At 46.2% G+C, this 12,952-nt stretch overlaps 1 protein-coding gene across 5 annotated transcripts in view; it reads left to right on the forward strand.

Annotated features, from left to right (window-relative positions):
• The window catches only part of SLC41A3 (solute carrier family 41 member 3), a 54,241-nt gene extending 43,610 nt beyond the window's left edge, over nt 1-10,631 (forward strand). For all 5 annotated transcript variants that reach the window (XM_042880196.1, XM_042880200.1, XM_042880197.1 and 2 more), the window contains 6 exons: nt 1,432-1,578; nt 3,742-3,886; nt 4,567-4,646; nt 6,394-6,528; nt 7,397-7,545; nt 9,761-10,631. In XM_042880196.1, coding sequence (XP_042736130.1) covers nt 1,432-1,578; nt 3,742-3,886; nt 4,567-4,646; nt 6,394-6,528; nt 7,397-7,545; nt 9,761-9,946 — 842 coding nt within the window. In that variant the 3' untranslated portion in view covers nt 9,947-10,631. The remainder of the gene's footprint in view (nt 1-1,431; nt 1,579-3,741; nt 3,887-4,566; nt 4,647-6,393; nt 6,529-7,396; nt 7,546-9,760) is intronic.
• Nucleotides 10,632-12,952: the final 2,321 nt, after the last annotated feature.

A 12,952-nucleotide genomic window follows, 5' to 3' on the forward strand; every position in this document is an offset into this window, starting at 1 on the left:
GGGAGGTTCAGGTTGGATATTACTTATCCAGAAGTATGGTGAGGTATTGGAACAGGCTGCCTAGGGAGTGATGGAGTCACTGTCCTGGAGGTGTTCAGGATCCGTGTGGACATGGCACTGAGGGACGTGGTTCAGTGGGCAATATTGGTGGTAGGAGGATGGTTGGACTGGATGATCTTGGAGGTCTTTTCCAACCTTAATGATTCTGTGATTCTGTGGGCGGGTGAACTCACATGCACATGCTGTCTCTGGTTTTAGTGGCGTGTTAGCCATCTGCACTGTGCTTTTCAGAGGGGGGATATGCTAATGCTGCGCACAAAGCTGAATATTGAGACAGTTTGCTAGCAAACAGCTCCAGACCATGCTCAGGATGGGCAGCATAGGGTTGTGGCTGCCCCTGTGCCTCTGAACCTTGGCTGACCCTGCCTGTAGAGTGGGCTGGATGGGGAGGAGCTGCTCTGATCGTTGAAGATCAGCTCTGATCATTTTGAGGGTCTGCCATGTGAGGGCAGCATGACACTCTGAATGGAGGGAACTAGCAGGTTGGGTACCATGCGTTTTCCGAGGGAAAGGGACAAATAGTGCAAGTGCACGTGCTGGAGAGGGTGTCAAAGGGTGATTGTAGATGCTTTTAATGAGGAACACTGCATGAGGCAGTCGTTACAAACAGCTAGCATTAGTCTGCACTCTGGACTTGGTCACAGTATGGGTGTGTATGATGGGAAGCTGGTGGGTCTGTGGCCAGGGAGGGATGGAAGCATTGAAGACCAGGTTGGATGGGGCCCTGGGCAGCCTGATCTGGGGGTGGCAACCAGCCCACGGCAGGGGGTTGGAACTAAATGATCTTTAAGATCTTCTCCAACATAAGCCATTCTGTGCACCAGAGGCTGTGGGCTGTGAGGGCTCAGTCTGATGGCTGGACTGAAAGGCTGAGTCAGGCTTTTCATTAACTTAAGAAAGCTTGCTTCTCTTTGGTGGCGTGGTTGAAACTCTCCAAAATGATGGTCTAATATGGAAAATATATTTGTGCTGTGGAATCCTGAGCAGGAGATGGCACCAGGAGACTGCTGCGTGCCTGCTGTGTGCTTATCTGTGAGTCTGCTTTGTGCCTGGTCCTGCTTCAAGGCAGCAGAGATTAGGCTACTCAGGAGAGGAGCTGCTCATTTGAGCTGCCTGCTAGTATCTCCTTTGATCCCTGGAATTTGCCTGTGTGCCTGTGGGCCTTTGGTGAACTTCATAAGGGCAGAGTGATGCCCTTCAGACCGTTGAAAGCAAGAAGATGAATTCCTGGCTATAGCTGCACAGTACGACTATGGGCAATCTGCTGCTTGCTTTTTCCAAACCCCATGTCCCTCTGGGAGCCAGAATAGCAGTTCCAGGGTGAAAGACAGCAGGTTGCTCCCTCTGATGCCTGCTCTTTGTCTTTTCTAGGTCTGGTGATGATTGGCGTGATCATCGGAGCCAGGAAAGTTGGGATCAACCCGGACAACATCGCCACACCCATAGCAGCAAGCCTTGGAGACCTGATAACCCTTTCCCTGCTGGCAGGAATCAGCAGTACGCTCTTCAAGTACATAGGTACTGAGTCCTTGCTGAATTATTGGAGGGTACTCAGCCATTTCGTGTTTCAGAGTGAAGGTTCTTATGCCACGGGTGAGAAAATGACCACAAACATTTTTTCAAGGCACTCTTTCAGTTGTGAACTGGAAGGCAGAGATGAAGAGACACAACTGGGAATTCTCAAAGATATGACCAACGTTTATTGTATTGCTTTCGAGCAGGAGGTTGACGTGTGTGACATTGACTTTTCCTGCATCTATCACAAGTCCAGCATAACTGCTTTCTGCGTGGCTTGTAGCAAGCCCTTCCTCACAAAGCTACTTCAGGGTCTTGGTATTTGTAAGAATATTTTCCTATCTTATGTGGAGAGTCATGGGTGAATGAGGTAATGCCATGTTGGATTTGGGGAGATCGTGTCATTCTCCCAGGACTCTATAGGAGTTGTGGCTGTGAGGCTGGCTGTGCTGATATTTGGCAGAGTCTTGGGCACCTGTTGTTGCTGAAAAACTCAAAACATGTTGCAGCTTGGTAATATGTGCTTGTAAAGTGCTCAGCTATTTACCGTGAGCATAACCTAGAAGAGGAACAGGAAAATAAAAAGATCCAGCAAGCTTGATACCATTTGAAATCTAAACTGTTGCTTCAGCCTCTGAGCAGAAGCAGCACAGCAGCTGTTCCCAGTTTGCATAACTCCTTCCATGTGCCACTGAGTGAGGGAGCACACATTGCAGGGAGAGGCCCATGGATCACTTCCACCCAGCTCTCCTTAAGCTTCAGAGGTGCACTTTTTTTATTAGGGTTTTTCCATGATGCCATCACACTGCCCTGTGAGGTTAATTTGTCTTTCCATCGCTGTGCTTCTGATAATATCTCTCACGGAGCACATGGCAGAACAACACAATAACCTCTGTGGCTGTGACCAGGGAAGCGCCTCTGATGTTTTCAGAGTAGTTTAAATAGTTTTCAGCCTCTTGATACGAGTAATACAGTGCACACAGACACCTGGCTGTTGAGAGCAGGAAGGGAGGCAGGTAGAAGGGAGGCAGCATTGTTGGCAGTTGAATAAATCCATTTCCCTCCCCAGTGTGTAGTAATTAATTGTTCCACACTATAAGAGTGGGGTAGGAGACCCAGCACAGCAGCTAAATGTCCTACAACCCATCCATCCTAAATGACTCCAGGTGTGTAAGTGCACTGACAGGACAGCGGCCAGAAGTGGTTGCATTTCAGCGCTGACCAAAGCCACATTTAAAGAGCACATCTCTTTATGTAAGAGCCCTTGATCTGGGGAAGATATCATCAAATCAATGCTGCTCAGGTAGCCCAAGGCCCTGGCAGTGTCGTTTTGAAAAATGCACGCTTAGAGCCTGCAGTCTCCCAGATTACCTGCAAAGTCTGTGTTACAGCCTGCTGGCATTGGCCCCGGCACAGAGACCAGATGGAGAGCTTTGTTGAAGAAACATTTTTATATCAAAAGGTTTGGCATCATCCCCATTGCTTGAAGGTGTTTTCTCATGCTTCTGAGTCATGTTTATTTTCTTTTAGTGCTGCACACACATTTATTTTTTAATTCATTTGCTTCTAAAGGTCACTCCAAGGTTATGGCCCTACTGAATGGAAAAAGCTCCTAATGAAAGCATGTGTAAGCTAGAATGAAATAAACCCTGGACTTTAATTGGCTTATACATTCAAGAGAGCATTTGTCCCCATAAAGCAGGCCAGCTGCTTGCTGAGAGTGCTAGCTTATCATCAAAGGTATCTATTAGTTCTTGTTTTAGGTGAAGGCATGAGCTGTCTTAAATGTGGTACAGCTTGCACACAGGGGAGACCTCTCCTCGCCCTGCTGTTTGAATTGTACCCTGAAGCCAGAAAGCTTGTAACTTTTTGTCTTGCTTAGTTAGAGATGAGGTTGGAGACTTGCTCATCTTCAAACGTAGTTTGCTTTGAATCCTGCTGATTTTCAAATAACATCCTCTAGCAGTAGTTTCAGAGGTTAATTATGGATTTCTGTGGTGTAGTGAAGTGGTCATGTGGGGGGCATCTTAGTTCACGTGATTTTTCTGTTAACATTTCTCAGTCTGAGCCAGAGCCCTGCTGCCTTTCTTCCAGACTTTACTCAATACGATTTTGGCAACCTGTGAAGCCAGGAGTGTTTGATTCAAGATCTCTTTTCCTTGCCAGATATGAAATACCTTTCACCTCTGATCTGTGCTGTCTTCATTATCATGATCCCTCTGTGGGTTGCTATTGCCAAGCAAAGTCCTTCCCTTGCTGAAGTTTTGAAGTCTGGATGGCAGCCTGTCATTGTTGCAATGAGCATCAGCAGGTAAGGCAACAAACTGCTTGCCCAAACTCACACGAGTGGGCATGCTGCAGGGAGATCCCATGCTCATGTAGAAAGTCATAGAAAGGAAAACTGGAGGGAACAGCAGAAGGTTATTTATCCAGTGCTTCTCAGCCATTGTTGGCCCTCCAGCAGGCTGTTAGAATGAAGGTACGGAGCTCCCAGATGACTGTGAGTCATCAGTTTAAATTGCACTCATGCATTCACACATCATGTGTTCCAGCCGGGAAACCTAAAAGCTTGATGATGACCATCGCAAACAGTCAGACTTCAGCCTCATCTTTATCCAGCTGTAAATGAAGACTGGTTCATTCCCCCCATGCTACATCATTCAGACCCAGCTGAGATCTGAGATGGTTTTAAAACCTGCTAAGATCAGTAAGAGGTTTAGCAGAAGTTTGGCAAGGATGATAAAGCTTCCCTGGCTAGTATCGGTTTTGCTCAAGGAGAGGTTCCTGATCTCCTTATGCCATGAACAAAAAATGCAAGGCTATCTATCAGTAAAAACAGATGTAAAAGGAGTAAATATCTGCTACAGGGAATGTTCCAGCACTGGCAATGGGGAGGAAGCAGTAACTCACCTCTGTGTGCTGTTTTCACACCATAGCAATTGCCCTGGGGAAGAGACTGATCCACCTCCTTTGCCTGTCCTTTTTTAACAGCATTGGTGGGCTCATCTTGGACAAAACTGTAACTGACCCAAACTTTGAAGGCATGGCAGTTTTCACACCTGTGATTAATGGTAGGTTGGACATTATAAACATAAAATATATGCATGTTTTTATTTATTCCTCCCTCTTCTTAAGGGTTATGCTATCCACTGTTGACCCTACACAGAGGTCCGTGTTCAAGTCCCTCTCCCATCACCAGTGGAAGTGAAGCTACTGGTCCCCATTACATCCCTACTTATTTGTATTTTGAATTGTCTCTGGTGCAAAATAGCAGGCAGGTCTGAAAAATGATAGAGCTGTTGAAAAGATTAACAGCATCTGATGGGTATCTGTGATAGCAGTGCTGACACCTTCACTTTCATAATATCATACCTGCTACGGATGTCACAATAAATCTATTTACTATGTCTCTCTCCACTCAGCAATTTGAGCTGTGCAATCATCGCTATTACAGGTTGTTGATAAAGATTAATATATTAAAATTATAGATGTGTGTGTGTATGTATACAAGATGATATATATAGATTATATATTTTGTATATATAAAAGTATATTTGGGGTGTATATTTATATTTGTATGAAGCCTCACAATTCTCTTACACAAACATGAATGCATAACTATAAACTACCAGGGATCCTGGCCTCTCAGAGGATCCACTGGGTTGTTTTTCTGCCATTACAATATTTCTTGTAGACCCATTTCAGGGAAAACCCACGTTCCTAGGGAAGGCTTGGCCTTGTGCCACTGCCAAAGCACGGTGTCCTCTTGCAATGTCAGAGGGTGTCACCCAGCTGTCACCTTCTGGATCTGCATGAAGACAGATGCCTTGCTGACAATCTCTTTCCAGCATGGTTAGCCAAAGAGCTTGATTAAGAAAGTACGTCAACAGCAGTTCTGCTGAACAATGGCTGACCCAGACACCAGTGTGTGGGGTTGGGTGGACTGTTTGGCAGAGCTGCTCTCAGTTACGTGGTGCTCTGTGTTTTTGTACAGGTAGTTCTGTGCTTTCCATGTGTAGGGGAATCCTGCAAAGTGTATTTCAGAAAGCTCCCGTCCTTCAATTCCACTCAGGTCAATCTCACATTTAACAGTGGGGTATTTCCTTCTGCAAGGCAGGGAAATTGTGAGAGGCCTGTAGAATCTGGCTCACTGTTAATTTTCTTTGTCATTTCTACCCTGCACACACTCAGGGTGGTGGAGATTTGCTCCACAGATCATCAGCCCCCTATTTTCCACTGGAAAAATACAGCAGCATTTTCACGTTTGCTGGAATTAATCAATCTGGAAGGAATTAATTGCCTTTTAATTACCTAACATATTTGGGCTCTGATTCATTCTCATATGATTTCTTCTCATTTGACAAGTGTGTCGGATGCCTTTAGACAGACACATAATCATTCTCCATGTTTGTTATCTTTTAAACAATAATGGTTCTCTGGCTGGTGACCATGAGTGGCAGCTGCCACTGCCTGCACTGCTTTCCCCAGGTGTTGCTCACAGACTGCATCAAACCAGGTGCAATTGCATCATCTTCAGAAGCCATGTTGCATCTGCTGCTGGTGCTGGGAAGTCAGGGGAAATGTTTCCAATAAAGCATTTAGAAGGAGATGGTCACTGGAGCCTTCTTTATTTTCAAAAGCTGTTCCTGTCAGGTGAATATCACAGCATCACCATGACAAGTGGGATCAGATTTTCCCCTTCTCTCACTGCTGTCCTCAGACAGTTTGTAAGTGAATGACACATCTTGGGCTAAGTTTGAGACTGGATTTCCTGCTGCAGTACAGGTGGCTTACAGGTTTACTGTTTTGTCCTCATAGGTGTTGGAGGGAATCTGGTCGCCATCCAGGCCAGCCGTATTTCCACATTCCTACATTTCTGGAGCATGCCTGGAGTTTTGCCATACAAGATGAGGCAGAATTGGCCCAATCCATGCACCACATTCTTCTCATCAGGTAGACCTTGAAACCTAGGTGTCCATGTCTCAAGGCCCGTCATCACAGATAGCTCCTTTATCCAGCCTGGTTGGAGAAGGACTAGGTGGGTTTCAAAGGCAGAACTCCCTTTCTCCCTTTCAGGGAAGGTCCTCAGATTGAAGAGCAACATCTGTGCAGTGGGAGCTTGGAGAAAAAAAAAAAAAAAGCTTTTCTGTGTACTTAGAGTCATGGAGTCATTAAGGTTGGAAAAGACTTCAAAGGTCATCAAGTCCAACCATTAATCTGTCAACCCATACTTGCTCCTTAACACGTAAGAAACTGCTCTTCAGGGAGCACTTAAAGTAATTGAAAAGGAGTCCCAGAAGGTTGTTTTACCCATGGCCAGCCTAGAGCCATCAAGTGTGGAAAGGGGAGCGAATAGAGCATAACTTTGCTGAAAATCAACAATTCCTCCATTTTCAGTAATGATTAAACATAAACATCAGCAAAAGTGGATTTCAGTCAGTTGTCCTTTCAGATTTCAGGTTCCCCTTGATTTTCCCTGCTAGGTTGGGAGTTATTGCTGGAGCAGACTAAAAACAGGGGGAAGTGGGCTGCAGCAAAACAGAGCAGGATCAGTGGGAGGCAGAGAGCTGCTGAAGAGGAGTGAAAGATGCGAGTGAGAGGATCAGCATGGAGCATGTCTTTGGCACAGTTTTTAGTGACAGACAGAACTGCTGGGTTGATGCTGCAGATGCTCTAAATTGCTGCAAAGGCATCTGCAATGTGTCTGGTGGGAGGGGACAGCCCTAACTCTGCCTATCAGCACTACATCAAGCAGCCGTGTTCTGTCCTCTCCCCACCACCTGCAGCCGCTGCGATCACTGTTTCTGTCTGTCCTCTGCAGAGGTGAATTCCAAGTCAGCCCGAGTCCTGTTCCTCCTGGTTGTCCCAGGGCACCTCGTGTTCCTCTACACCATCCACCTGCTGCAAGGAGGCCACACATCTCTGTCCTTCACCTTTGTGATGTTTTATCTCACTGCTGCTTTGTTGCAGGTAAGCCCCAAACTCTCATCCGAAAAAATACCACAAAACAAAATATTCTTAGCTGGACAGGCTGACAGGCTGCTAGCAATGACCCCACTTCCATTCATTTTAGGCATAGCATCCTCTATCTTCTGTACATCCAATAATACTTCACCCAGATTGCAAAGGTCTCACTTTCCAATAGGTGTGCAACTACCTTTAAGTGAGAGATTAGAGATGAGATGAGGAACAAATTACCATCATAAGCTGAGCTGCATTAAGTAGGGAAACATTGCGAGCAGGTACCTCTTGCTGTACGTTGTATCTTTTTAACCATACTCACTCCTTGAGTTTCTAAGCCCCAGTTATTCCTAGGCTGTGACTGGTCATCCCACTAAGGAGCAATTGGGAGGCTATGAGCCCCCGCCAGCAGGTTTCCTCACTCATTTTGAAACCAGCTTTACAAACTGCAGTAAAGACACGGGGATCCCTTTGGACAGGGCCAAATATGTCAGTAGGGAAGGGAAGGCCCAGCCCTGGGAAGCTCATCTCTGAAAGCGAAGGTTCTGGGTCAGCAATGGACAGTTATCCAATTTGTTCTGCCTGTTCCCTTTCACTGTTTTCACTGCTCTGTAAACTTTGCCATCTCGTTCAGAAATGCATGTGCGTGTCACAGAGGCTCTGGCTTTGCTTGCCCTTTTAAATCAGTGATTCATTAGGTTGCAGGGCGAGGTAACTGGCTTCTTGCTTTGCCTTACAAACAGTTGTGTGTCCACGGGTAAATTCCTTGCATATGTAAACAATCGGCTTTTCTTGACCTTTGCACAACCCTAAGCCCGGCACCACAGCTGTAGTTGCAAAGGAAAATATTTATTCTTTTCTTTATTCACTGAGGTAACTCCTCAACCAAAGCCAAGTGTGAAAATAGGCTGAATAAATGACAGAGTAAAGAGCAGAATCCCAGCAACGCCACTGACCCAGGAAGACTCCCAGGGAGTCCAGAATGTGCTCAGCCTGGTTCATTCTTTCTCTCCATTAGAATTTATAAATGCAACCAGAAAGAATGAAGGGGGGAAGTTTGGGTCAACTGGAGGAAGCCCAGAGAGAAACATCAGAGGCCTAGAAAATATGACCTTAGAATTGAATGGAGTGGGGTTAGCTAGTCTAAGGAAGAGAAGCTTTTGAAAAACCTGGTAACAGCATTTGTTTAAACTGCTGAGTTTCTGTAGGAAGAGACAGATTAATGTTTTCTCTATGGTCACTAGGAACGAAACATGGCATTGTGGGTTTCAAATGGAAGGGGGGCTATATAACACCCTTTAGTTTTTATCCAGCTTTAGTTTCTGTGATTCTGCTTATTTAATTTGCACCCTCTGTCTCTCCTGCCACCTTTCCCTTAGAACTGCCATCTCTGCCTTTGGTTCCTATTCGGTTGTGGTCTCCTATGGAGGGACCACAGAAGCAGAGAGCAAACTCTCTCTCTCCCGTCTTAATTCAATTAACTAGACAGTCTTTAATCTTTAAGAGAAGTATTTTTTTTCCTCCATCTGTTTATCAGAATCAGGAGCTAAATAGGAATTAAAAGAAATCACAGCAAAGATTTTGAAATTGTTGAGATGAAAAATAGAAATGTTTTTCTCTTTTTAACGTGTCAGTGCTGCTTGGAATAACTTTGATGTAAAAACTGCCTCAAACTCCCGTTGTCTACTGAGATTAGGCAAAACAAAGTAGATGAGATCTGAATTTCTAATGGAAAAAAAAAAAAAAAGGAAGATGAGGAGAAAAGAATCTGGCCACAAACTTACACTTTGAGTTTGCATGCGTATTTGCAGCAGTCCTGTTCCTGCTGGATTGAATAGGAGCATTCATGGTATGGGAAGTGGGAGTTGAGAGATGCTTTTGGTGTTGACAAACTTCTGTTTTTGGCCCATGCTGACGAACAGTTGACTTGTGGTCCTTGCACCAGGACAGCTGGTGCCCAAGGGCCATGCAGTGCCCAGGGGCATGGGCCAGTAGGGTTTGCAGGGATGCAAAAGCCAACTATACCCATATGATGCAACTCCATCCTGCAGAGAAACACTGATCCTCTGATGAGGTGGAGACATCTTAGAGATGCTCATTAGCTCTGGCACATTGGCTGTGGTCGTGTCATTTTGACCATGGCCACAACATTTTGCCGGTGAGCTGATGGAGGCTGTGCATTGTTTTCTTGTTACTCACAGTAGTGCCTGTGTTGCCTCTTCAGGTGGGAATCCTGCTCTACGTAGCCGAGCTCATTGTGCGCTTGATGTGGAGGAAGGCTTTGGATCCTGATAATTTCTCCATCCCCTACCTCACTGCCCTGGGGGATCTCCTGGGCACTGGATTCCTTGCTGTCTGTTTCCGTCTGGTTTGGCTCATTCACGGTGCAGACATGAACCTGGGCAACTGAAGGACTGCGTGCTGCTCCATGTTACTGATTCGACACGGCACAATTCTCTGGGACATTGGAGGCTGGGTTGGACCCCACCGCCCTGCCTCTCCTCCCCATCGTGCCTTAAGCTGGGCTTGCTCGTCCGGAGGAGTCAGCACCCCCAGACTTTGTACCATTGCACGTGAGCAAGCTGGTTTTAAGCAGCACCCACTGCTCACACCAGCACCCCCAGCCAGTGCAGCATTAAGGAGAATTTGGTGCCATATAGTGATGAGCATTTTGATTGGCTTCAGTCCCCAGCACCAAAACAGCCTGCAAGGCCCCTTTTAAGCCTGCTGAATTGGGTGCATCTGATCCTGTGAGTCCATGTCACATCTCCGTCCAAATTTCATTCACAGTCCAAATAGTTCATTCACCCTTTTTCTCTCCCTGGAGGAGGAGAGCATCCTGGTGTTTAAACTTTTCCCTTCTTCATCACTCAGACGTATGGACTTTGAGCCCTGCTGGTTCCTGGTGGGAGGATACAGAGACAGCACCTACCTGTGCAGCACCATTGCTGCTGTCTGACCAGCTCGATTGATTGTGTTTTGGGAGCAGGAGCTTTGGGTTTGTACGGTTTATGAAATGTCCATTAATTAAAATGTTTATTAGTTAAAATGTTTATAGAAACGCTCACACACACAAATAAAGTGGTTAAAAAATGCCATGTAGTGGATTTAGGGCTGTTTTTTGCCTTGCTGTGGCTCTTTGTAGTTCAGACTTGGCAGGTGGAACTTTCAGTATCTAAAAGAGAGCTATAAGAAAAAAGGGGGCAGACTCTTTAGCAGGGTCTGATAGGACAAGGTAAATGGTTTCAGACTAAATGAGGGGACATTTAGATGGATGTAAGAAAAAGTCTTTTGCAGTGAGGCACTGACACAGTGGTGGATGTCCCATCCATGGAGATGCTCAAGATCAGACTGGAGGGGCTCTGAGCACCTGATAGAGCTGTAGGTGTCCATGTGCATTGCAGGGATTTGACCAGATGGTCTTCAAAGGTCCCTTCCAACTCCAATGGTTGTATGACTCTATGAATTTCTTGTTTGCTGCTATCTCTTCCAGTCAGTGTTGGACAACACAATTCTAATAGGACTTCAGCAAAATCGGTGTTTCCTAACCAATGATGGACTTTGGCAGCCCATGTTTCAGGTTAGAATTAAAGCTTATTCTCTCTCTACCCTCGCCATCCATCCTTTGCACAATGAATTTGGGATCTGTGTGTGTGTATAAGGATGGGAATTTGGCTAAGGACTCTGCATCCTCACTGCAGGGTGTCTATTGTGTGTTCCCAGCAATGTTCTGGGGTGGCCCATGGGGCTGAGGGCAGTCAATTCTCACTGAAATTGAATACGTATTTTAATAACTTGAGGTTAGCACTTTATTTTGTGCACCCTTGATTACCTTCAATCTGGTGCTGGTTGGAGCAGTCCTGCCAAATGACTTCTCCTGCCCCATCTTTGTCTTCCCCACTCTGCTGCCTGTCCCTGCTGCTTTGAGAGGTTCCCTCTGGCCTTGATGCTTTTGCAGCGGACGTGAATAGGGCAAGGCTGGGCTGCAGATCCTCCCAGCCCTCTGCAGGCTCTCAGGCACTCTCCTTTAACAGCACAGCTTTGCCCATGCCCCCTCCAGTCCTTCAAATGCCCCCAACCAGAGCTGTGCAGTGATCTGGTCATGCTCCTCCATTATCAGTCCCCATTACCCAATGCACGGCTGCCCTAAAGCCCTGGCACTGGGTTGTCCCTCACTGGGTGATTCCTGGGCAGAGCTCTGTGTGTTGTGGTTTTAACTGTTGACAGAAGGCACAGTCAGGAACATGTAATGGGGGCCATCTGTGCCCTACTTGTGCTACTCAGCTGGGCTGGGGGGGACCTATGCTGGGTTCAGGACAGAGATGCTGGTGCTGGAACCTGGCGTGGGGTGCATTGCAGGAGCTCTGTTCTCTGTGCAGTACTCAGTGGGCAGCCATTGTCAGCCCTGTGCCTGTGCACTCAGTGTGGGGAGCACACTTAAAATTGCTTCCAGCTTCGAGACCAGTGACATAACCAAAGGAAATGGTTTTAATATAAGGGTTTGTTTGTTTTTGTTTTTTTTTTTGTTTTTCAGGGTCAGCAAAAGGCCAGTTATATGGCCATGCAGACTGTTTACACTTTATCCTTTCTCCTTTTCTCTTTTTCCTGGTGCAAATGAGAAAGGGCACTTGCTGACAAAGGCTGTACGGTACCCTGGAGCAGAGCTTGGATCAGCATTCCTGAAACTGCACCTGAGCCTGCTTTTCCCAGGCTGAGCATGCAGTGATGGGCAGCACTGCTGGCACTGCAAAGGTAGTCAAGTGTTTCCCTCCCATTCAAAGCAGAGGTTTGGTGTTAAATGCCTGCAGGATCCTCTGCTTTTAAAGCCTTTAGTGAATCTCTAGCTTTGTGCTACCTGGGGTGTTTGCCAGGTTATTTCACTGGGGGGTGAAATGCTTCCCTCCATGAAATTCACACAGCTTCAGAGCAGACATGTGGGTTATAGAGCTCAGGCAGAAAATGGCCATTTCAGAGTGATTTCTTCCTTTTAATCTAACCCAACAGGAGAGTATGAGCTGTTGTGTCTGTGTCATCAATGTGCTCAGGGGTGGGCTGGGCTGTGCCTCCCCATCACCCCTAAGAACCCTAACTGAGTTGACAGTGACCTTTGTCTATTCTTCAATAGCTCCCAAATAAGCAAATTCATTTAAGAGAACAAAGCAAGAAGGATTTACCTTCAACTCCCTGCCTCTATCCTTGTACAGTATTTTTCCAGAAAAAAACTGCTTTTTCAGGACGCAGCATCCTCACCAGGGATGAGTGAAGTGCAAGCCAGCAAACACAAGCAAGACTGAAAAGCCTTCTTCAAGCGCAACACCGCTTCCAGGGCATACTTAAAAACACTTGTTTTTTCCCTTCAATGGAAGTCTATTTAATCCTCCAGCTGGTAAACAACCCAAGCTTCAGTGCACAGCGA

Source organism: Lagopus leucura, unplaced genomic scaffold (assembly GCF_019238085.1).
Source record: "Lagopus leucura isolate 7727_CA_CO unplaced genomic scaffold, USGS_WTPT01 Super-Scaffold_100026, whole genome shotgun sequence".
Lineage (NCBI taxonomy): Eukaryota > Metazoa > Chordata > Aves > Galliformes > Phasianidae > Lagopus > Lagopus leucura.